Source organism: Cavia porcellus, unplaced genomic scaffold, assembly GCF_034190915.1.
Source record: "Cavia porcellus strain 051 isolate PalLab524CR breed Dunkin Hartley unplaced genomic scaffold, mCavPor4.1 scaffold_23, whole genome shotgun sequence".
Taxonomy (NCBI): Eukaryota; Metazoa; Chordata; class Mammalia; order Rodentia; family Caviidae; genus Cavia; species Cavia porcellus.
Window position 1 is genome coordinate 8,262,108 of NW_026947506.1, and position 26,215 is coordinate 8,288,322.

Below are 26,215 nucleotides of genomic sequence, written 5' to 3' on the forward strand. Positions count from 1 at the left end.
ATTTTTTTTTTAAATTTTAAGCAGAATAAAACAAAACAAAACAGAACAGAACAGAGTAGGGTAAAACAATGTAAAACCCATAGAGTTTCAGAAAAAGACAGCAGGAAATCAATAATGGCTACCATAATGTCTCGTTCTCTTTGAAATAGTTGTCCATACCTTCACACACAGTAAGTTAATACAACTCAAAATAGTATAAAAGCAGTCAAAACAAACGAATGACAGGTGTAAGGGCTTTCCAGACCAGACTCTAGGAAATCAACAACGGCTACCATAATGTCTCTTATTTTCTTCAAAATAGCTGCACATACTTTTACACATATTGAAATCAAATAATTGAAAACAGACTAAAATCAATCAAAAGCAAGAATAAAAGCATTACTGGATTTTAATCAAAATGACAGGAAATCATCAACAGTTACCATGGTATCTTGTTTTCTTCAATATAGTTGTTCATACTATCACACATAATAAAATCAATTCTTGTAAACTCTTGAGGTGAAGTTCTAGGCATATGAGCCTAAATGTATACATCTATCCTTTCTGTATTAGAGGGAAAAGCAAAACAACAAATAAATAACTATATCTAAGAGCCCAAAACAGTAACAATGTAGGCTTTCAAAACAAGGTGGTAGGCACATAACAAATTATGTTGCTTTGTACAGTTATCTTCAAAAGTCTTACTTGAATTACCAGACACAGTCATGCAAAATTGTTCTAATCCTACTGATGTTAACTTTTTTTATTTCAAGAATAGAATTAACCATCTTAGTAGATCTTAAGTGTATATATACAAATTTATATCTTATTTCTTTTCTGTTCCTTCTTTTCTCCTTTTCCTTGTCTAGGTTATGTTTTCCTCTTTGAGCAATCTGTTACCTTTTCACAATATTTATTGAAGATTTTGAATCTTATTTACTCATTCAGTTTTTTACACTAGGGAGACAATATGGTATTTACACATGTGAGTTTGATTTATTTCACTTATGAGTATGGTCTCAAGTTGCTTCCATTTACCTATAAAAAACTCAATGTGGCCTTTCTTTTAGCTGAGTAGTATTCCACTGTACAAAAATATCACATCTTTTTTATCCACTAGGAAAGGATTTTCTAAACAGAATCTCAATTGCAAAAAGAAATAGCAAGAATCAACAAATGAGAGTATATCAGACTAAAAATCTTCTATACATCAAAAGAATCAACCAGTGGAGTAAAGAGACCACCTACAAAATGGGAAAGTGTTTTTGCCAGCCTACTCTTCAGAAGGAGGACTAATATCAGAATATACAAAGAACTCAAAAAACAAAAAACTAAACTACCTAAACTAAAAGACTCCGTTAAGAAATGCGCTACAGAAAGAAATATGTACTTCATGAAGGAAACATACAAATGGTTAACAAATGCATGAAGAAATTTTCATCATCTCTGGCCACTAGAGAAATGCAAATTAAAACAACACTAAGATGGTGATCATTAAGCAATCCAACAATAACACACTGGCACGGCTGTGGTAAAAAGGGAAACTCCCCTTTTCGTTGGGAATGAAAATTGGTACAAGCATTATGGAAATCAGTATGATGATTTCTCAAAGAACTGCAATTAGAAATTCTGTATGGCCCAGCTCTCTCCCTGCTAGGTATCTTCCCCCAAAAGCTTTAATCATTATACTACAGTGATACTTGCACACCAATGTTTATAGCAGCAAACTGGTAATAGCTAAATCCCGGAAGCAGCCTGTATACCCATCAACGGATGATTGGATAAAGAAATGTGGATCTTTATCCAATTATTTAAGAATTCAATGCTTTAAGAAATTGAATAAAGAAAGTGTGGTATTTGTAATGGAATGCTGCTTGGCTATAGAGTGAAAAATTTGAGGCATTTGTAGGAAAATACAGTGTTGAGTGAAATAAATCAGACACACAAGCTTAAATATCCCATGGCATGTCTCACAAATGATAAAGGATGGACAGAGCCCAGGGGGCCGATCTCACCGTATAGGGAAGTGGTCCAAAGGAACCAGGAGGGGGGTGAGGAGGAGGGGAAGGGGAAAAGGGAGGAATAAAGATGTACATATGTGGGACCCAATAACTCCAATCAGTGTGAGCGTTATGTGCCGGAACATGTGGTAAGACAAATAATAAGTATGAAAAGGTAAAAGGGGATCCACAGGAGGAGGGGGAGGGTAAAGGAAGGGGATTAAAAAAGAAAAAAGTAGCGCCAGACTATATGTGCATGTAACCACTCCCCAGGTGACTGTAGACTGCATGAAACAATTTTCTCTGTATGTTTGAATTCTGGGATCAGCAGTCTTAGAGTCTAGCAAGTTTTTTTTGTTTTTTCTGTCCACCCCAGCTCACGGGCAGTCGCTCAAGCTGAGGCGTGTCCCTACGCTCATGGGCAGATGGGGTAGGAATGGCTGTTTTCCAAGAGCTGAGAGGATAGCTGTGCACCCCTGTGCCTGGCTGTTGTGCATGTTTTAACGGTCAATATGTAACATGTAAAACCTACGTAAAATGAAATGCACAGGGATTTGCTGAATTCTGACAGTTGCATAATCTCTTTAACCCATCTGCTGTGTGAATATACGGGGCATTGCCATCCCCGCCGACAGGCTCTTAACGCCATTTCCAAGTAAATCTTTGACCCCACTTGATAACATTTTTCTGACTTTTCAATCATGGACTGGTTTGTCCAGTCTCGAATCTCACAAGTGGATCATACTTTGCAGTTTTCTGTGTTGGCTTTTTTCACTTAGCTTATGTTTTTGAGATTCATCCATCTTGTTTTAGTGATTTTTTTAAATCAGTAATTGATTTTTATTTCTCAGCAATTTTGGTCTATGAATATGCTACAAATTGCTTTTTTGTTCTCCTGGCCATGAACATTAGGGTTGTTTAAAAGTTGAGATATAGGAAAAAACTTAAAACTCTCTTCCCTTTCTATCCTAGAAACAAACACAAGATACAGGACACTGGGGTTCAGAGCTCATCTCATCTCTCGGTCCTCATTTACCTTATCCTCACTTGGAAACAAAGTCTAACACTGGCTGTGGAGACCCCACTCCCCAACCCCAGCATCAGCCCCTCACCTGCACGGCAGGGAGGCCCCCAGCCACGCCCTTTCATCTCCTGTGATGTTGGCTTGCTCCTGGTAGCCCCCCCGCCCTTCTTCCTTCAGCCTGTGACCCAGTCATCCCTATATCACCTGTCTATCCTCTATGAGGCCCCTCCCATCTCCCAGGCCTCCCCACCTGATGGCTTCCAGGGATGCAGCATCGCCTCGAGGTCAGGGGCCAAGCGCTGCCACCTCACTCCCATTGTGGTAGCGCATGGGGTGGCAGGGCCCTGGGGCTGCTGGGCAGGTGTGGCTATGGACCAGGCAGACACAACAGAGCTTTTTTATTTTACACTCAAAATTGTTAAGGGAAATGGAAGACAGGGAGGCGTATGAAATAGATCCTGAATTCCGAGAAATAACGGGAAATGGAGGGGACACAACATTTGAAGAGAATTTATGACTAATGAAATATAAAATGCATGAAACAACAGAGCCAGGAAAATGCAATAAATACCAAGTAGAGCAAATGGATTTGGCGTGAAACTGCAGAGTAATAGATATTAAAAGTAGATCTTAGGAGCAAGGAAGTAGGGCTTTTCAAGAACAGAAAAGCTTTAAATGTGTATCTGATTTTTTTTGAAGTATTCATTGTATCCTGTTAAAAGCAGAACTTTATGGATCCTTTCACTTAGGGACTGGTGAATCCTAAAACTTGTATGAAATGTGTGTTGACTTTAGTAGACAATCTGATGTCCTCATCGATACATCGATGTACTCAGAAATGGGTTTCCTTAGTCCGGTGGGCAGGGCTCACGCCTTTATCACAAAGATGCCCAGGAAGAGCAGGTGCCCGTCACGGATCTTCAATATGTGCTGCTTCTGCAAGCCTAACAGAAGTCTGAGGCCTACAGTCATGGCTCTGCATTACCCTTAGGGGCAGAAATCTTCTCAATGTGGCTCGAAGCCATGCAAAATCTGGCTCTATAATCAATTCATAATACTTTTATTTTAATGAATTACATGTTCAATGTTTACTTTTTAGAACATTTTTGGTTAAAACAGTTGGAGAGTGTACAGGTTCCCCTCTAATACCTTTCCATCTCACAGCCTATGACTCACATCTTGCACAGTGGTACATTTGTAACTGACAAGCCAGTTTGATACAGTTATTCACTGGTGCCCACAACTGACATTAGGGTTCACCACACTGTACAGTTCCATGGCATCTGACACGTGTGTCCTGTATCTACCATTATGGGATCACACAGTATGGGCTCTTCCTAAACATTGTGCGGCAAACTGTCATCCCTCCCTTCCACCCTGAACCCTTGGCAAGCAAGCAGACACACACACACACGTTTTGCCAGACAGGATGTCACCTTAGACTGGCTTCTTTCCATTGTCCACATTTAAGGTTCTGGAGTGATTTTTTTAGTATTTTGATGGCTGTTTCTTATTGCTGAATGGCACTCCAATGTACTGTTGAACTGGTTTCTTCATCGGTTGAACTGCAGTTTCTTCTTCCATGCACCTAGCAAAGGACACTGACCACAGCTGAAACTGCATCACATTTCATCAACAGGAGCAGTGAGGGTGGACATCTGTGCTCCTGCTTTTTAAAGTAGCAAAGCATCTCGTCTCTTAACGTAAGCATGGTGTTTATCAGCTGCAGATGTTCTTCTGTAGCTTTTTAAACAGCCGAGGGTTTCTAGCCCACACTCCTAGGTTATTGAGTTTTAATTATGAATGGTACCTGATCTTGGCAGGAAATCTTCGAGCTTCTTACCATTAAGTGTGATGTTAGCTGTAGGTTTTCTGGGTCTATTGTTTTTCAAAAGTCCCACCCCATTCCAGTTTGTTGAGCTTTTTTTTTTTTTTTCACCATGAATGGAAACTGGATTTTGCTGGATGCTATTTCTGATTCACTGACATAACTGTTATTATCTTTAAAGCCCCTTGATGTGCTGGAGCACAGACACTGATGTTTCAGTGTTGGGCCAGCTTGCCTTTGTGGGATAAATTCCACTTCGTCACTGCACACAATTCCTTAAATATGCTGAACTCAGTCAAGTAATAGTTTGTTGAGAATTTTTACAATCCATTTCTCACGAGATCCATTCCTGCAGCTTTCTTTTAATCTTTGTCTGACTTTGTTTTTAGGGTAATGCTGACCTCACAGATGGGTCAGGAAGCCCCTTTTGCTCCTAGCTTCCTTCAGACTGTAAATGTTTCTTCCCTAAGTGTTTAGCAGATTCCCCAGAAACCATCCATGCCTGGTATTTTCCATTGGGAAGATCATTAATTACCAATCTAATGTCTTTCTACAGATAGGCATACTCATGTTTCCATTTCTTGTGATTTTTGGCAATTGTATTTTTCTATTAATTAGTTTCTTCCTCATCAAAACTGTGCATATAAAACTGTCCATAATATTCCTTATCATTTAATGTCATGGGATAGGTAGTGACATCCCTTATATATATATTTCTAATATTAGTAATTTATAGCTTTCCCCCCCTTCCTTTAGGCACCCTTACTGGAGGCTTATCAATTTTAGTGATGTTTTCCAAGCCACATTTTTGTATTTCTGTCATTATTTGTTTACTGGTTGCTCTGTGTACATTTTCTTTTTCCTATCCTCCTGCAAGTAAATGGAATCTTTTTTAAAGAGCAGGGTCCTATCTGATGTACTGAAATGTTTCTGAGGGTGTTTTTATCGCCACCCTAGTGGCTGCTCTCGGCATTACACGGTGTACACACAGCTTATCAAGCTCTCGCTGTGTCCACATCTTACCAGTGTGTGAGGTAGTGTGGAACCCTGACCTCTTCACGGCCCTTTACTCTCCCATATTCACAACTGCCAATCATTCACTCAACATACACTGAAAGCTACAATTGTTAAAATTTTGCTTCGGGGGCTGGGGATTTAGCTCAGCGGCATAAGCACCTGCCTTGCAAGCAGGCGGTCGTCAGTTCGATCCCCAGTACCCATAAAAATGAAAAAGACAAAAAAAAAAATTTTTTTTTGGCTTCAATAGAAACATCCGGAAATCTCAAGTGAAGTTTATTGTGTTTACCTATATTTTTTATTTCTTTTTCCACTGTTGTTTAAAGCATTTCCTTTAACATTCTTAACCGTTCTTTATCGTTTTTGGGGGTAGTGGTGGTGGTATTGAGGGCCACCAAGTTACATCCCCCCATCTTTTTTGAGACAGTCTTATTAGTTGCTGAATTGCCCAGACTAGGCTTAGGGCTCACGCCTGTCCTGCCTCAGCCTCCCAGAGTGCTGGGATTTCAGGCGTGTGCCTCCACAACTGGCTTAGGCATCCCAGCAGGTAGGTTTGCTGGCAACAAGTGTGCTGGGTCAGCTTCACTCCTAAGCATCAATAAGGAACAAAAATAAAAAGCAAGGTTTTCTCAAATAACAAGACGCCACTGACTGTAAAATACACCATTAAGAAATCTACTGCAAATTTTCTGAAATATTTTGATTTCAGAGATGCTAGGATGTGAAGAAACTGTTCACTGGTATCTGTGAAACTGACAAATACCGACCTCATGAGGTCAGGGTTACGGTGAGATCTCCAGATGGGTTCAACATCGAAGCAGAGCGTGGAGGTTACCATCAGCTCCGCCCTGAACACATTTTTCTCTAAACACTGAAATTTTACTTCCAAGCTTACAGGTTACTGGCGCAAAACTTAACATCATGTTTTAACATGGAGCTACTTTCTGAGGGTCCAAGGCCCACTGGGACCTGGAGGGCAGACACTGCCAGAGTCAAGAGGGGCACTGTGCCAGCTCCGTTACGTTAGGCTCTAGGGCATCGATGGTGAACCTTGTAGAGCTCTTGATGACGAACAGGCCACAGCGGCATGTGTGCCATATGTTTGATGCCACTGCAGGTTGGTTGTTACAAACTCACAGAGAAGTGGGATATGGGAGCTCAACACAGAAGCGTACCTACAGGATGCAGGACGCTGTTCAAGTCCCCAAACTGACAGCGTAAAGGTTCACCCGGTCTCTGTAGGCAGACGTGGAGCAGAGGAGTGCGGACGGAGTGCCCAAGGGCCAAGGGCTGCTTACCTTCCCCGGGTGCAGAGGGCAACAGCTCCTCTCCGCATGCCCCGAGCAGAGCCCCACACATGGCTTGCAGAGGCACCTGCAGGGTCTGCGGGATGCCAAGGGCTAAGGACAAGGTCCTCAGAAGCCTTAGGACATCAGCCCTCTTGCTGGCTTGGTGGGAAGTGGCAATCAGGAACCCCCTGGAAGGTCCCGGCCTCGGGAACCCGGGGGGCAGGAGAACGAGCGCGGCCAGACCTCTGCACCTCCGGAGGCTCCTCAGGCCCCTCACACCAGGGACATCTCTCCGCACCTGATGCAGGACGCTAAGTCTACTCCAACATGCTCACTAAACTTCTCACATGTTTTAAAAAAGCTGAGGTCACGTATACAAAACTGCAGGTGAAAAGCGGCAGTACGGGAGGAAAACAGAGGTGATCCAAGGGGATCAGAACTTCTTTATTGTCTTCTTACAAAAGTCACGTAAACATCAGCACAACCTCTCCTCATCCCCAATTCCAGACTCATCACGACACATTAGCTTTACATTTAAAATAAACAGGAGAAATAAAATGCTTTTCCAGGTAAACGTACATGGTTTTGTTGTCTGTTCGGGAAGCCTTCCACACGAAGGCTCACAGATCCGCGTGGCACCGGGGAGCAGGACGTGGTGACCGAGGACGGCGGTCTTGGCAGCTTAGCCAGGACGCACCACACCGGGCGGCCTCCTCTCCACACGGCAAGGAGTAAGACACTGAGCTGCTCCTGCGACGCCGAACTTTCCTTCCTTGCAGAGGAAGGAGTCACCTGCGCACAGGCCTCTCATTCTTCACTGCTCTTTAAGTAGATGTGCGAGATCCAAGTCTTCCTTCCACCAGAAAAAAGCACGGAACACGCAGCCGCTCGGCTGGAGGAGACTGGGTGGGAGAACGATGCAGCTGCTGCTACCCGGTGAAGACGCCTTGGAGACAGTGAACCAGCGCTCCCTCGCTCCAGTCCGTCCGGAGCAGAACCACTTAGCTGAAACTTGGTTTCCAGAGCAGCGGTGCTGGAGAGAAGCACCCCGCAGAGCTGCTGACGGCTCCCTTTCCAGTCCAGCTGGCCCTGCCTGCCCCAAACGTCACAGCAGCCCGTGAGAAGAGGCAACTTTCTCAGGGACGACTAGACAGCCCGTGCTGACTACTCCAAATGAAGAATTAGTACACAAACACCCATCATCTGAAAACCCCCAAACCCCACATTCCCCGAATCCTGAAACTTTCCAAGCACTGAATGTCCTAAGTAGGAAACCTCACGTATGACCTCAGGTGACAAGTCCTGTTAGAATGCAAGCGCACTAAAAACACCGTGCAGTTACCTTTGGCTATGTGAACAGAACACATACACATCAGTGAACCTCCTGCTCAGGCTGGGGTCACACTCCCAGGGCACCTCACTGTATACAGGCAAAAAAATATTTTAAAATCCCAAGTCCAAAAGCCTCGCCCTGCGTATTTCAGGTAACCGGTACCAGGAACTTGGGGAAGAACTAGGGGACTTTGTTCTACTGACTCCACTGATGCCAGATACTTTGGTAATGAAATCCTGGAAGCTGAGCTGGCTTTCTGTCCCAGAAATTCTCTGGGCCTGCAGCTTGCTGGAAAGATGGGCCAAAACACCTGCAACAGCCTGCCCCATCATTGCAGGATATATGATACTTTCCCCTTCTTTTACTTAGCCCAAACTCACCCTAAAGAGCCTGTTTCTTTTCCTACCTTTAATAAAGCTTTGCTACCATTAAAACAAAACAAACACACAAAAAATGCAGAGCAAACAGCATGATAGCTAATACACAGTAGATGTTCCATACACGCTCTTGGGTCAGTGATATTTTTGACACTTTTTGAACACCAACTGTACGCCAGGCTGTTTGTTGTTTTACATTTTATTTCCTAGTAGGTGCTGTCAGTCTGTTCTTCAGCTGCTTAAGTCAAAGATTCACTTTCTTTAGAGAAGGGGAAAATGTTCATCAGGGATGTGCTGTACTTGGATCCAACCTGCCTGGTGTAGAAACCTGTTCTTCGCATTCCTGAACATTGCTCTTCCTTTGCTACTGTATACAGAGGGAGGTGGACAGAAACCGAAAGTAAGTTTCATTAAAAAGCCAAGCTCGGCAGCTGGGCGTGGTGGCCCTACCTGCAATTCTACCTACTTGGGAGGATGAGACAGGAGGATTGCAAGTTGGATGTCAGCACAGGAAACCCTGTGAGATCTTGTGTCAAAATGAAAAAGTCTGGGGCACTGCTCAGGTGCAGAGTGCTTATCCAGTAGTTGCTGAGGCCCTGGGCTCAATCCTCAGTATCACAAACACAAAATGAAAGCAGAGCAACAAAAAAAAATCTACGTTTCTATACTTGATAGATTAAAGGGCAAAAAAAACTAAGATTTCCAATTTTGATACACTAAAGAAGCAAGAAGCATACAATCTGAAATAAAATAATAAGCCCTACTTGGAAGAGAACAAAAAGGCGCTGCTAAGTATCTCACACCAGCTAGGAATTCTAACTAACCGCTGTTGTTATTTTGCAGAGAGCTGTCAGGAGAAACTAACTGCATTCTCTCCACTACCCTCCCTGCTCCAGGACTGGACAGGAACACTCTTCATGCTCCTTCTCAGGAAGCTACCCAGTGCCCGCACACAAAGAGCAGTGCGTCCCTACAGCAGGAGGCAGCCGGGAGATAACACAGCACCGGGAGCCAGGGCTCAGCTTCCGGCCCAGGAGCAGGGCACTGGGTGGTATCCGGCCTGGATCTATGTTTCACCACAGGAACCAGCAGACCCCGCACAGGAAACGCTGCTGACCCAGTCCCGGGACTGGCTGGCAGAGGAGAGTGCAGGGATGGGGAAACTAGGAAATGAACATAGTCAGGAAAGAGATGTTGGCATCAGCAGAAAGAAGCCAGATTCCAGAAGCGGGTAGGGTAAGAGCTGTGTTCCTGACAAGGCTGCCTTCCAGGGCAAACCCTATCACCTTCTCAATCCCCACCCAGACACCAAGGGTCATTGACCTGCTTTCTTCCTGCTGGTGCTGCTGCTGCAGGATCTGACCTCCACGGCTTCTCGGGGCAGCAGACAGGGCACATGAATTTCAACAGTGTGGCTCGGGGAATCTAAGTCAGTGCTTTGATGGTCGGCTTTGATGTTCAGTTTCATCTTCCAGAGATATTACTTACATTTGTTCCAGTTTTAAGTGAACATAAGTGTGAAAAACAGATTTGAAAGAGCCCTGATAAAGTCCAACCCTATTCACTTCCCCCAACTCCAGTTTTATTTACCTTATGAGCTCCTGCCCAGACATCCCTAAAGAGCAAATGCTGCTTACACACATATGTAAGGTACGGGTGACATGGGAGCTTCTGCAAATTTTCAGTGAGTATTTATTGGCTGTATAACCTTTGGATACCAGAGAAACTTCAATATGCACAAACCTGCAGGAAGTTCCCAATTCCTGAACTTTGGTTATATGAACATACGTCAAGCGTCACAGAAATTGATCCGAGTATAAAAAGAAATGTCTTAAGAAACAAGGACAATTCTTTAATTCTCCTGCCGTCTTTTCTTTATGTGAGCAGAACTGTTTTGTTCTATATTCCCTTTCACCTTGGTCAATTTCCAAAAACAATGCCAATAATTTTTTGTTTTGGTACTGGGAATCAAACTCTGGACCTGGCACTTGCCAGGTGGGCACTGTGCCACTGAGCTAAGTCCCCAGTGCCAATAAAATCCATCAGAGGACACAAGATAAACCATTACACATAATGTTGGTGTCCCAAGGTAACTTTGAGAAATCAATCGGTCTCAAATAAATAAAAAACTATTTTAACTTAGGATATTTGCATTATGTAACATGTGTGAAAAAAATCCTAAGTTTTAGTTTTTGCTGTTGTTGTTGCTGTTGTCGTCTTTTTGAGACAGGTTTCACTATGCAATTCAGACTAGACAACAACTCACTCTGTGGCCCAGGCTGGCCTCTGACTCACAGTGATCCTCCTGCCTCTGCCTCCTGAGTGCTGGGATGACAGGGTGCACAACCACACCTGGCCTAATTCTTAGTTTTTGAAATTCAAAAATCCAAACAACATGGAGCCTAAACAAGAGGAGGTGTGAAGCTCACAGGGGGACTTGCTGCAAACCCCATGACAAACACTCTTGGATTTCAGCTTCTTCCTGGGTTCACTGGTGTTTGCTAACTGCAGAAGCAATCTGTATTAATATTCAGACAAGAAGAAAGACCTGGTAGCTGAGCACCTTTTACGGGGTTTCACAAAAAAGGACAATTACCCCCCAAAGAAAAACCCCCAAAACTCAAAAAACAGAAGAAAAGAGAATGAGAAGAAAACATAATTAACTCTATGTAAGTCAGGATGGAGGGGCCCAGACGTCCAAACTGACATTGCATATGTGTAACGGGATCGCATCTCTTGACTACAAATATGGATTACATTCACATTTATGTTCACTCAGTCAGTCCACACGTCCAGCCGACTGTTTAAACTGCCTCGCAGCAATGGGAGGAGCTCGGTCCCTCAGTCCTCAGGCTCCTGTCCTCTGTCCTGGCTGCTCGGCAGCCTCTGCACACGACTCCACGGTGTGGTATATGAAGGGGTAAAGCTTCACGTCCGGCACTGGGGTGGGACAGTTTCTACATTCCTCATTGTAGTATCGGAGCAAGAGCTTATATACTTCTCCTGGAGAGGAAAGGGCCAGAACGATTCAAACACTCAGGTTTGCAGACTCCCAAAGCACTTAGAAGTTACCCAGCTTACTGTAACACAGCAGGCTACACACAGTGCATCGTCCATGCTGTTTTTATTTTTTGGCAAGGCTGGGGATTGAACCTGGATCCTTGCACATGGTGGGCAAGTGTTCTATCACTAAGCTACATGCCCATCCCCTGCCATGCTACCTTGGGGGCACATGGAAACCCGAGTTATGCCTGCTTAGCTCTTGAGGTGGTGGTCGCACTTGAGGAGCACAGTGCATGTCTGTCTGATAAATGCGCCCTTGGCCTGGAGTTGGCTAGATTTATTCTCGGGTTTCTCCCTTTTGTTTGCTTTTTCTTCGTTTTGGTGTTGGAGATTAAATCCAGGGTCTTATGCACGTTAAACATAAGTCTACACTGAACCAGTCCCCCTGTAGTTTTCTATACATAGTAAAGTCAAAATGTAGAGCAACTCCAGCTTCTTGATGCTACTTTAACAGACTGACACACTCCTTCAAATCACGGGTGAAATGCTGGCAGAGGAGCACTGCGAACGCTGCCCTCTGTCCTTGTCCTCCTCCCTCGGAGCCACTTGTTTCTCCCTTCTAGGCCACTGTGACCCATCCGGGTTTAGCCAGCGCTTCTCCCACGAGTGGGCCAGCCGTCTAGACACGCAGGCTCAGGCCTGCTTCCTACTTACCGACAGTCAGCTTCCTCTCAGTGAGGAAAGTGTGCATGCTGTAAATGTCTCGCATCAATTCCGAGTCCCCAAAGGTGAAATAGGCCACGTCTCGCTCAGCGGCAGCGGCTGCCAGGATCTGGATTAAGGCTGCGTGAAGAGAAGAGACTCGGCTGTATGATGACACTGCCCATCAAGGTTCTGTCAGCTCTGCCAGCTAGCGAAGTTACAGCTGGCGAGCCATTACCTTACCCAGATTAAAGATTTATAAGTTGAATACACACGTTATTAGATACAGTGAACACAGGTGGGCATAAATCATCTACTTGTATGACTTTTCAGATATGCTGCTGAGAATATCATTACGCCACCAGATTCTCATCGAGACACTTTTTCTAGGCCATAAATAATGAAAAGCACATCTGAAGCAGGAAACCAAGGCACTTAAGAGCTGGTATTTATATTCACTTCTATTAACCTGGAAATTGAATTCCTGTGTTTGTTTGCGTGATACAGTAGTTTGTCTTATTACACAGTCACTGGTCTTTGTGTCACAGGCACATCTGGGAGGTTCTGATGTTCCCATTAACCCTGGTGAGCATTCCCAAAGAGGGCTGGCGAGACGCCCGAATCCCTCTGCACGCCCACCTCCACCTGCCCCTGCAGCCTGGAGTCCCTGACATCGGAGACATCAGACCTAATTCTCTGCTATGCTGGAAGAGAAGAGCAACTGGGACCTGCTGGCCCTGGGAGTCAAAGCTCCAAACCACTGTGTTAAAGAATGACTCCAAAAATAAAGTTCCTTCACAATCTTAGTCTCAGCTGGTGGAATTTAAGTAACAACTACACTGAACACATTGCAATAAAAAGTCCTCCCAACAGTCATGTATCTTTTACTCTATAAAAGGGAAGCTGGGAATCAAATTAAAACATTACAAAGGCTATCTGTAGTTTTGTCCTTTTTTTTTTTCCAGTTTTGTCTTTCCGACAACATAGTAATATGTATTCTACATGCATATAAAATAATAGTAGGAAGGACGGAAGTGGGCGAGGTGGTAGCGGTCTGTAACCGCATCACTCTGTGGGGCCGAGGGAAGGGCTGCCAGTGTGCGCCCGGCCACGACGACTAGGTGAGACGCTGTCTCACAAGAAAAATGGACACGGAGCTCAGTGCAAGAGGGCCCTGGACGTGACCCTAAGTACTGCAAAGAACAATGAAAAGCACGAGTAGGTAGGAACCTAGTTATAGTAAAGGTAAACTACAACAAATACCGTAACTGCACTTGGGGGGGCGGAAATGACCCTAGTAACTTATGAACACGGTGTTTGACTACCCAGGACAGAATTACACACAAATTCCCAATTCTTTTGTCTAGGCTTGCACATCCCATGGTACAGGTAAAGCAGCGTGTTAGAGGCCTGGGAGTGTGCTCCTGCTGCCTGGCTGACACACACCTGGGTGTATGTTTATGCACACATCTTTAGCTCTGCTGGCTGAAGGTTACCACACACCAAACTCCTGTAGCAACGAGTACACTCAGTGCCCAGATCTTGGTCTTTAACAGGATTCCCCCGAGGAGATGGGTTCCTTAGAGAAGTGACTGACTCGATGGTTGGAATAAGCAAGGCCCAAGATGAACCTACACCATTTTGCTGTATCAGAAAGGAAGGAAGTGATGAAAAACTGATGGGAGGTGACCACAGCAAAACGGTGCGCCCAAATCTGGATGAGCGAGGCCCTGGAGCGCTGTGCACAACAACGCGTTACAAACGCTGAGAAACCACGCACCCAAGACCACGCTGGCAAACAGGCAGATGGATACATAAACAGGCGGGATCCAGGGCTCCTGCTCCCGGGAGAGAGCAGGGCCTAACTGGAAAGCTGGGGAGAGGGCCTCGGCCTGAGGAGATGCTAAATCCACAGGAACCTCTGACGCAGGAAGTCCTTCCACAGACTGTCCATTATTTACCAGGGAAAAGGGAACCACTGTTCCGTACCGTGGAGAAACCAGGCAACGCAGGCCTGGGTGACCCCAGTGCAGCGCCCGGTGGTATCTGAAGTCACCTAGTGTCTTAGGACACCATCATGGAGCCAGGGGCTGACTCATGTGCCAGGCCCCATCCTCAGCATGAGGGAGCAAACCCAATACACGAATGTCACAAAGGACAAAGGCCGTGGAAACACTCCACACTCAAAGGGAGGCTAAATGACAGGGTGTGCACAGTGCTCTGACACTGGACCCTGTGCTGGAGGAAAAGAGGTGACAAAACTTCTGCTGTTTTTGAGACAGGGTCTCACACTGTAGCCCGGCCAGCCTTGGACTTGCGACCCTCCTGCCTCAGCCTGTGGAATGCTGGGAGGGAAGGCAAGCAAGCATCACGACTGGCTCAGGAAGACCTTATCAGGTCATATGACATCATGAGAACAGGGACGGGAGAGTAGACAGAAACCCCAATATGCTATTTATGAATTTAATAACTGATGTGACTAAACATGAGAATGTGTTCCTCTTAGGAAATACGCACTGATGTATTTCATGTAATTTATGGTCAAATGGTTCAGAAAAAACATGCATATACAGAGAGATGTTTACTTTTTATAAATTTTAAATTATTTTTAAATGAATATGTAGAAGGAAAACTTTTAAGTTGAATTAATAAAATTTGGTGTAGTGGAGATCTGAAGAATATGTGGTATTATAATACCTGCAAGATTCTAAAATCTTATCAAAGTATATCCAAATAGCCAAAGTAGTATTTATTATCTATAGCCTGGGAGGGACCACAACTAGGTCTCATTAATCTCAGTGTTGATATTAATTAACTTAAAAAGAGAGCTAAGTTTTAATTAAAACTGCTCAACCAACTTATGCATACATGAAAGCTTCAGTACACCCATTTTAAAAGGTTTCTAATTAACCTACACTATACATAAACATGGACCCTAATGAATTGCCATGAGGTGCCGCCTCTTCCCTTTAGGAGAGAAAATCCCCTTTGATCACCCACTATACTGCTCACCATTCGTAGCTAACACAAAACACCACCTTAATAAACTTAAGAATTGTTTCCTCACAGAATTTATCCTAAAAATGTTTCAGAGGCCATTTTGCTCTGCAGAGAGTTTGGCATTAAACTTGACAATACTATAAAAAAAATAGAGAGGTTGCGTTTTAGTAACAGCGAGAAAACAAACCAATTTGTACCACATCCCCCTGGGCTGGTCCTTTGTGTGGACCTGGGACCAAACCCAGGACACCAAGCATGCCTGGCAAGCACTGGCCACTGACCTCCATGCCCAGCCCTGGCCCACAGCCATTCCTGTCTGTGGAGTGCTGGCCCAGGGCCCGGGAGCTGAGTACGGGCACTTGGTCCCCTGTTTCCGATAGCTGCTGATTTTTCTCTCCTACACTACGGAGGTGGTGAATCAGATCATCCCGCCATTCTTGGAGTTCAGAATTCCATAATCACCACTGTAATTTCTTTCCCTGTATTAGATGTTAACTCTAAATACACAAATGAGACTTTCAGAAAGATAACTTCATCTCTACCCTAGTCACTAACAAAGGCTCGTTTAAACAGCACTGTCTGCAGACCTCACTGTGACACCCCCAATGTGTGTGAGACCGGAGACATACCTCATGATTTAAATGAGCTCTCTTGCATCAAGAGTTAGATGAAGATAAATCACAAATCTAATAGGGTGTGTGGACTGATTCCAAATCCGATATAAAAGCATTGAATTTTAACTTCAAGCACAACTAGGTGCCAAGATAATCACTTAAATTAACCTGCAGGGAGATAGGTTTTAATTTTCTTTTTGGCATCAAGTGTTGAACTATGAAGGAAATGCAAATAAATATGAATAACCACCTCAAAAAACAATTTATAGCATCTTCTCCAACAAATGAACCCAGCAAAACCCGGGTAAATGATGGCTGCTGGGCCACGGAGGGTCTGTGCCATTAGCAGGTCATCACAGCGACACCTGCTAGCCCCACGGTCCGGGGGCACAGACACCGACTCACAGCTCCCGAGGATGAACTTACTGATCCTCACAGGGAAGAGGCGATGATTTCTCTCTGGAAATAAGGGGATTCAGGCACCAGAAGGCTGCGTAGTTTGTGTAAGGTCACCCAGGCCCTCGCCCACTCCGCCCCCACTGCCTGTGCACGGCCAAGCAGCTCTCCCCAGGTGCAGGCCCCGGACTCTCCTCACGCTGTTTATCGTGCTGTTCAACGCATGCTGGCAAGGAGGCCCCGTGGGCTCAGACCGGATTCGTGCCTGCCCCGTTCGCCCAAGGCCGTTGGTGGGTGCTCATCCCACTGGCTGCCCTGGAGGCCGAGCCCTGCCACCAGCCCTGCAGTGCCCTCCTCGTCACATAATAGCGCTTCTAGGTCAGCTCTTCTCCTCTACCTGTTTTCTCCTGGAGCCACTGCTTTTCACTGTTTGTTTTTTAACCATGTAGTTTAGACTGGACTTGAACCCACTATGTAGTGCAGGCTGGCCTTGAACTTGTGGCAACCCTCCTGCCTCAGCCTCCTGAGTGCCAGCATCACAGGTGTGCACCACGTGCTACGTGTGATGGCCACTGGTTACTGACCTATCTACGCCTGGGTCAGTCCTCTTACCACCGAGGGAGAGGACAGAGCCTCCTACAGACTGCTGTGAGCCTACACAGGTGAAGGATACACTCCAGGTACAACTCCCAGAACACGGAATGCACTCCACTAATGTCTCCTCCATTAGTAACACCAGCAATAAGAACAATGGACACATGCTGTTTTCTGGGGAAGACAGGGAAGTGTGAATGTCTGCTGGACGCCAGCTGTGTCTCTCTGGGCCAGGTTGTCAGTCTGCCTAAAACCTTGGTTGCCCGCTCTTACAAATGGGGCTCCAAACTGGTGCCAATCTTCTCCAGATTAACATTTATTTGGAGCTCAGCTATCTTGATTCTAAGACAGCAAAGAAAATAGCAAGACATTATTGAAGTTTGACAACGGTGGACATGAAGTCAGAGGGAAAGTAAACTTATACTAAGTTTTTGTATCTCAGAAACCTTTCACTTAATGTCAGTTTGTCACAGAAACTGGCTGGAAATCTCAGTATCAGTAGGAATGTGTCCAGTAGTTACTGACTTGCTGGCTACGATAACACGGTCCCAGCGATAGGAACTTACGTAAGCGGGTCCAGTTTAAGAGCACTGGCAGGATGGGAACCTATGCGCGTACGCGCGCGCGTGCACACACACACACACACACACACACACACACACACACACAGTGCGAAGGCACTGATCCCACGATCAGGTTTTCCCGCGTTCAGTTTCAAACTGTTTTTTAGCGACACTGGCCAACAACCTCCCCCTGTAGAGGAGGAAAGGCTAAGCTGTAGCCCTATGTTTTTTCAATAAAAGAGTCTGAATGTGGAAACTGGGAGATGTATGATGGGCTCACTCCTGATGAGCCCGTTTCCCAGTACCCTAAGTGGAACAACGCAGCTCCTCGCAGCCTCGTACACATCCTATCTCACAGCACAGCACACTGATCTCCGGCTGTTCCCTTTCCATCATGGCACTGGGTGGGAGATGCGACTTCCTGCCGCTGACTGGCACCTTCAGGGAGTACCATGCTGCACAGCGCTAGCCTAGGACAAGGCAAAAACCCTGCAGGTCGGTTTCTGCTCAATGCTTTTGCAGCACTATAAAGAATCGCTGTGCCAGGGTAGCTGGTCCATGCCTTTAATCCAGCACTTGAGTCAGGTCAGCCTGGACTACACAGAGACCCCATCTCAAACCAAAGACAAGCACCAAACACATCTGAGTTGGTGGAGTGGCACATGCCTGCAGTCTCTGCTGCTGAGGGGGTCGCTGCAGGACGACAAGTCCCTGGTCGGCCTGGGGAACTCAGAGACCCCATCTGAAAGTTAATGACAAGGGCCAGGGATAGCTCAGTGGCAGAGCACCCGCCTAGTCCAAATCCCTGGGTCTGGGAAACATGCCACAAATAAAATACCCTGGTTTGGAACTACCTGTAATTAGAAGCCCAGTGTGAACCTCGCCTCCCATGGCAACACTCCCAAAACACTTTCCATGTATCTGTGTAACCGTTTTATATTTGTGTAATCTATGGTAATCCGTGTAATCTGCGGTAACTGTTTGTGTAATCTGTGGTAATTCGTTTATATTTGTGTAATCTGTGGTAATCCATGTAATTATGGTAACCATTTATATTTGTGTAATCTGTGGTAACACAGATACATTTGTATAACCATTTTTCATGGCTGTGTAATGTCTCATTACACAGATGTATCTTTCTTTTTAAAAATCAGCTTTAGGAGCCAACCCCTACCAAGGGCCATTACAGTAACTGCTTCTCGTGTGTTAACGACCATTCAGGTGAATGAAGGGAACGGCATTCTTACTGAGTTATGCTCAAGTTTAAATCTAGTAACAGCAGATGAATCATGCAGTGGAAATCTTTGAACACTACCCCTGACAGTCAACAGAGTAAGCACAGCTGCCATCTGAAAGGCTTTTAAGCCTCAGAGAAACAGAAAGAAATGAACACATTTATAAAGCTTTCCAAATTGTCCAGTACAAAAGATCAAGGTTTATGGCAGACGTGGTTGCTGGATTGATGACATGAATCTAGTCATTCATTTTACTTAAGAGAAAAGCCAAAAAAAAAAAAAAAAAAGTGTTTGCTGTAGGATCAATAAGCCCAGAGTGAAAAACAGGTTTCCTGAAACGAATTCAGGATGGAAAAGACTTTCATAAAATAGAAACCCAACAGTCTTTTTCTGGGCTTTCAAATACTGATTTAAAAAAAAAAGGAAGTGTTGCAGGACAAAAAACTGTGGGTGAAAATCTTTAGAATGAGGGAATAGGAAGATTTTTTTCTAACGAAATCACAGAAATACACACGTGAAAAACTTTAGTGTGGCTACATCCCAAAGGTTGAAATAAATACAAAACAACTTGGAAAATGCCTGTAACATACAATCATTAAACAATTAGCAACTCTTAACATACAACTATTCCAGAAAAGGTAAACAGGAAGAAGGTATTAAAAAGCAATTCACAAAACAAAAAAAATGTCCAATGAAACTCATGCAAACTCTTGAATCTCAGAAGAAGTGTAAAGACTGAGAAGTCCTGTGTGTGTGCGGCTGCTCAGGCAGGGAAGGCCGTCTGAGGGGCACAGTGCTCCAGGGCAATTCGCAGTCTGCATGCGGGCACAGGGTGCCGCTCTCACTTCTAGTAATTAACCTAGGAAGATAGCTTATAAACACAACCATTCACGGCTTATCAGACACGGAAAGGAAACAAGTGACTACCCCGGGTGAAGACTCCGTGGGCTCTCTCTCTCTCTCTCCTGTAAGCTACTAACACATTACAGTACAAGGGCTGATAAAAAGCTGTGATGTGTAAATAAAAAACATTTTATGAAGACACACCAACCAGACACACCTCCACAAGTCCTCCCTTGTTTATGCCATCGTTCTTGCCCTTGGAAGCAGGTCTGGTAGCCGACTTTAGCTGTGCTATTGTAGCTGCCTCAGTGTCGCGAACCAGTCACAAACACTTCCCTCTCATGGTTGTTTTGATTGTGAGAAGAGCCGGAAGTTGCATGGCAGTAATGTTTCCATGGGTCAGGAGCTGCGATAAACGTTCTGACCTGAGCCAGGACATCAAGGCAGACAGGACAGTGCACTAAGGACACAAAAGGACCTTCCGGAGCTGCTTCAGAAAGCAGCGAGAATGATGGGTAAGCGTGCGTGGAATGAGGGGAGCATTCTGAAGGAGCTGGACAGAGAAGCACACAACGGTAACCGCTGGCCACATCTACACTCGATGCTGAAACTGTTCATGAGACTGCAGTGTTTTCAAAAGCAGAATACACAGTGCGACCTCATTAATACCAAGTAGTTACACACATTATTACACAGGAGCAGGTTCTGGTGATTTTTACATACTTACAGTATTTCTCTGGATAATCAAAAGAAATAACTGTGTCACTTTTATAAAAACAGTGACAGGCCCTTACCGCTGGGGTGAAGGCAGTTACACTAAGACAAGAGTCAACTGTTCTATTCCCAAGGAGACGGACTTTATTCTGTCTAGATTGGCTATCAAGGCCATGTTTGCTTTCATCGTTTATTGTTACTTTGATAATTACTGTAAAACAAAGAACTCAGCTGGGTCTTGTCCTGGGTTCGCGGCTGCAGCTCTGAAGACCCAAAAAACGGCCTGAGCAGAGCTAGGGTCTTTGTTATGCTAATGAGGCGGTGTGAGAGCCCCATCTCCAGGGAGACCAAGTTCAATCACTGGGTCAGGATATAATCAATCAAGGCCACGCAATCAAAGCTCAGTAAACTGCTGAGCACGGAAGGCAAGCGTAGCTCCTCCTGCACAGAGCTGTGGCGACAAGACACGGGGAGGCTGTCGGAGTTCTGGGTCCCACCCAAGCCTCCCCCTGCAGGTAGCCTTCCCAGTAAAACAGCTATTGGAAGCACCGGGCCTCCGAATTCTGAGTCACTCCAGGGACTTCCCAGACTTGAGGCCCAGGCTCCCAATAGCGGGGTGCAGTCTGAGATGAAGGCCCTGCTGCTCACCAGGCCAGCTGGACGGAAGTGGAACCGGAAACAATCCTAAGAAATGATGCCTTCAAAAGCAGAGCAAATGCCAGGGTCCAGGAACAGCCACTAGCTTTGGTCAGGTTTGCCATTTTTTCTGCCATGCACAGTGAAAAGGGAGAAGCCCCCGTGGCTCCCGGGCGCCCTGGGCTCCTCATCTTGCCGCACAGCAGCACCCGCAGCGCAGTGCCGTCACGGCTCGCCCCTCTCACAGGTTGGCCAGGCTGTGTCCCATTCACCTCTGCACTCCGTGCCAGGCCCCTCAGCTCAGTGAAGGAAGGAGGCGGCCACACCGCTCTGCCCGTAGAAATCCCCCCAGCAAGGGAAAGCGCTGCTGGGTGGTCTGCTGTGAAACTGCACAGCCTCTTTGGCCTTTCCCTCCCCCTCAACTTCCTATATTCAATTAAATGCGGTGGCTCATGGATCAAAGAGATAAACCTCTGCAAAAATAGCAAATGAGACTAAGAATTCCTTCAAACATAAGGAAAAAAGGACAGTGTCAAACAGTCTTTCTTTTGCAGGCTTTTCTAGTCTCTCATGACAGAGCATTAGAAATGTGGCCTGAAGGCTGGCGTTCGCCCTGGTCAGCACGTCATTATGCTCCTTACCACAACGCACCTTTTAATCTAGCGTCACCCCCGAAGGCACCGCAGCCCCAGTTTCCCGTGGCCACCGCAGAGAGGCTCTCTGAAGGAACGCCAGGGCGGAGGAATCCACAGTAAGCCTGCGGGATGAAAGACACATCACAGCGCGTGAGTGACCCCGGCAGCAGGGCTGCTGCCAGCCGCCGTCCCGGGCCGCTTCCGCTTCTGTTATCCAGCTTCTGTTCGCTCCCTCTCTCTTACTGCCAAGGCAGAGTGGGAAACAAAGAAACAGAAATGCCTGGGATTATACAAGGAGAGAGTAAGAAATGACAGAGTCTGATAGTTACCTGTTTTGATACAAGCCAATCAAATGCCTTAAATCAATGCAGTCCTCAAATTTCTTTTTCCAATTCAAACAAATAGGAAAGGGACTGTCAGAGCTATTTCCAGAACTGACCAGATCCCCGTGACAGAGGGAGACCCTGGGAGAGGCGCTTGTTCCCACAGTGTTCTCTGAGGGCTTCTGATGGCCCTCCATGGGCAGCTGCTCTCCTGCCACCCAGCCCTGCCCCTCCCGAGTCACCGGGTCTGGATCAGCAGCTGTGCTCAGCTTGCACATGTGCTGCCTGCCACCGGGTGCTCGCAAAGAGCAAGCATCTGTCTTTAAGAAGGGCTCCCACACCTGGTATAACACTGTCCTTATTTAAACCCCTCCAGTTGGAGAATTCTCTAGCTTTGCAGCGCTATCTTAAGCTAGAATATTTAAAAATCTGTCAGTAACCTAAGGGAAGTACACTATGCCCTGAGGATGTGGGCCAAATATTAATTAAACGAACAGCTCTTTTTGTACATGTGAAGATTATGGGATTATGGTTTAAGGCACCAGAGTTTCTGATTTCAATTTTTTTTTTTTTTTGCTGTCAACTTAGTAATCTTTCTGTCTCTAAAGGGTTCTCCACTTTTTGAAGCTATCAGGTTACTATATTAGGAATTCAATAGGAACAGCAAAGCAAGGCTCCCCTAAGTTCTCCCAGGTACCATGCCAAGTTCAAAATACAGCCTATGTATAACAGTAAATAAAATTAAAAGAGTGATCACTGACAGATGTTCCCAGAGAAAAACCAAGGATAAAGAAAGATGCTTCTATGAAATCCACACAGAGAAATATAGTAAATTGTTCTTGGAAGTTTCCACAAAGGTATAAAAATTTATTTTACACACCATCTGGATGGATTAACAAGGCTGTTTCTTCTGCCCCTCTTGGGCTGTAAATCCTGACAGATACTAACTATGAGCTGGTGCCAGGCCATTATTCAATGCTATGATACGAAGCTGACACAAGCAGACGCGTGGAGCTCCTGGAAAAATCTTGTGAAAGCTCGAGTTTTGGGGGGCAGGTTCTTGGTCAAAAAACAATCTGACATTATATGGACAAGGGGGAGAACAAACCTTCGTCAGAACGAAGATGATTTTGCCATTCCGTTCCTGTCAATACTTTTTAGATGCCTGGACAAAAAGGAGGACTCTGAGCTTCCTCCCCGCGTCCTCACTTAATACTGCAACAGCAGAGCAGTCTGAGTCTTCCTCTAATAACCAGGCTCAGTTTATTTCACTAGCTAAAACTGTCTAGTTCAACAAAGCACTTGAAGTTACTTACATTATCAGACACAAAATGTAACAGAAGCTTATTAATGAATTTCCCTGAAAAGTGGCAGTTACAAAAACAAGCCATGAAACTGAAATTAACCTGCTTTTAATGATTTAATCAAAGAAATTAAATTATGTAGAAGTACATGTTAGTCATAAAAATAACGTTCAAATGATTAAACACAAAATTCATTCATTCTGTTAAAATTAAGCACGTACAAAGTGAGAAACAGGAAGTCCAGCTGTCCTGCAAGTATCCTGTGGAGGAATGGTTCCAGGACATCCCCAAGAAACAAAGATCATAGACGATTAAGCCCCTTACATAGAATCCTGTAGTACTTTCGTATAACCTAGGTACACTCTCCTGTACCCCTAAGCCATCTGTAGATTACTTAGAATGTAAATGCTATATGAATGGTCGCTATATATTCTTCCAGGAAAAGTTTGTACATGTTCCCTTTTTTTTGGACCATGGCTGGTGTGCAGCTGACTGACTCTGCCGATGCAGAACCCAAAGCTAGAGAGGGCTGACCGTGTAAGCTGTGCCAGGTCTCTTCAGAGGACCTGCCCAGGCTTTCCCTTTTTCCAGGGAGCAGAGAGATCTCATCAAAGCTGGAGACCAAGGCAGAGCCATAAATCAAGACTCTTTTACAGTAGAAACTGAGCTGTATCATAACAAACAAAGAGACGAGAACAGGGACCGAGAGTGTCCTGCGTCCCTAAGGAAGGAGCTTCACACGGGCACTGTTTCCCCAAACATACCTGACACTACCAGTGACCTGACGCAGTGTTCCTAACGAAGCCTACCACAGCTACACACCACCGTTATAGGTGATTTCTTTCTTCCCTTGCAGGGCTTTTTGCCACTTTTACAAGCAGGAGTCATACATCTTTCCAAAGCCAAAGATAATTCTCCTCTAGAATGCCACCCGGCTGATCTTTCACAGGATTAAACACAGCTTCACAGCACCAGTTAGACAAAGTAAGACAGATTCCTTCCATTAAACACCAAGTCCAGCGGCAGGTCACAACGCGGGTGGGTCCAGCAGGGTGGCAGAGGCGGAGAGAGCCTCTTCCAGGGAATGAAGCACTCTGTGGACGGCCCTTTCACTCATCATCTATCAAGTAACACCTCAGTAGCTAACAGGCCTCGCAGCTCAGAGAGCCACGTTCCGCACTGAGGCAAAAAATCATGCCAAGACATCTGACACGGTGTAATTCAGACTTGTGCTTTAGACCCAAACTTACAAGCATAACGACAAAAAATTAACTCTTTTTCCAAATTGTGTTCCTGGTTTATGTGGAATTCCTGCTGTGTTACTAAAACTTACAGATTTTTAAATAGGCAGATGTAACTAATAAGGAATGGAATGCTTCATTTAAAATACAAAGTCCAAAATTATTTGGATTAATATTTCATTAAGTTGCCAATGACATTTAACAAAGTTATGCTATCTTCTCTTTTCAAAGAATTAGAAGAATATTCTTTGCTGAAAGAATAAAGTTTGAACACAGCAGTGAGTGAAATAACACATGCTTCCCCGTGTGCCCAAACAAACATTTCCTCAGACGCAAACCCACATGCTATCAGCTACGCCCGTGGGCATTCCTTGCCTCATGGGAATTCAATAAACAGGCTGCGGGCAACCTAGAATTTCCTGAAGAAGTATATTACATAGTAAAGAATGCTGGGAAAAGGATTCGGTTTGGTACTTCACTCAGAGTCAAGTTAATGATCACAACAGAAGAGGGATGAGAGCATGCTTGTAGGAGATCACATGTTAACAAGGCAGGCCCGGTCTCAATGATTTAAGATGAAACCACAGGAACCAGTCTCCCAGGTCAGAGCCAGGTGCAGTGACCTCTGTGCGGCAGCATCTTGGGCTGCAGCGGGGTTCAGTGACAGGGCACTCGCCTAGCCTGCAAGGGGCCCTCGGTTCAGTCCTCTGTACCACCCATGTGTAAGGGAGGATGACCTCAGGTCAGTGGATCTGCAGTTAAGCTCAGCACTGGGCCCTGGGACAAACTATTTAAACACCCTGAGGCCAAGAACTGTCCTAAACAAATAAGCAAACAAACAGTCCTCCCCTGTCCCACCCCAGGAAGAATGAACACTCAGGCCTGGGGAGTAGCTTGGTGAGAGTTCTTGCCCTGCACTGCACTCACCAGACCAGAGTTCAGGTCCCAGCACCTGGGGAGGGGGTGGAGGGCGGGCAGAGAAAGAAAATCAGGCAGTGCAGTGAAGTGCTGGGTAGAGGGCCTGCGACACAGAAATTATTTTATTGCTTTTACTATTGTAATTTTTATTATTTTAAAAAAATAATCTGCACTTGACGGAAAAGAATCTTGTGAGTTACAGATCAGACTTATTTGCACTGATTTAAATAAAGGCAAGTCGAACACAAATAAAGAGCTGTATTACTACATATTAAAGATCACTCATCTGCGTCAGTGCCTGCCTGTTCTGTACCTGAACTGACACTGGACTTCCTAGGCTTCGTTCAGGCCTCAAAAAGTCCTTAGCGTGTATCTAACATTTTGAGAGATTTGAGATGATTATGCAACTTCTAAAATGTTTACCCTAAGTTTTATATTAGGTTTGTGCAAGATGTTATTTGCTTCATCACTTAGAAGACTCGTTTAAGTACAAAGGTTACCTTTTAGAAAGATTTTAACTGTGGGTAGTATCTAAAAGCGAAAGATCCGCTCCCACTAGAGAGCACGACTTCTTCATAAAAAACTAACCTTTCAACTTATGTTAATAAGCTGTACGCCTATGGTTAGATACACTTTACCTGCCTGTC

At 45.1% G+C, this 26,215-nt stretch overlaps 1 protein-coding gene across 6 annotated transcripts in view; it reads right to left on the minus strand.

The window, feature by feature from the left end:
* Positions 1-7,560: 7,560 nt before the first annotated feature.
* Positions 7,561-26,215, minus strand: part of Parg (poly(ADP-ribose) glycohydrolase) — a 105,486-nt gene continuing 86,831 nt past the window's right edge. For 5 of the 6 annotated variants that reach the window (XM_063233779.1, XM_005002049.4, XM_013148597.2 and 2 more), the window contains 3 exons: positions 21,799-21,904; positions 12,565-12,693; positions 7,561-11,850 (listed from right to left, as the gene is read on the minus strand). In XM_063233779.1, coding sequence (XP_063089849.1) covers positions 11,696-11,850; positions 12,565-12,693; positions 21,799-21,904 — 390 coding nt within the window. In that variant the 3' untranslated portion in view covers positions 7,561-11,695. The remainder of the gene's footprint in view (positions 11,851-12,564; positions 12,694-21,798; positions 21,905-26,215) is intronic. The other variant, XM_063233778.1, reaches the window with a different exon arrangement.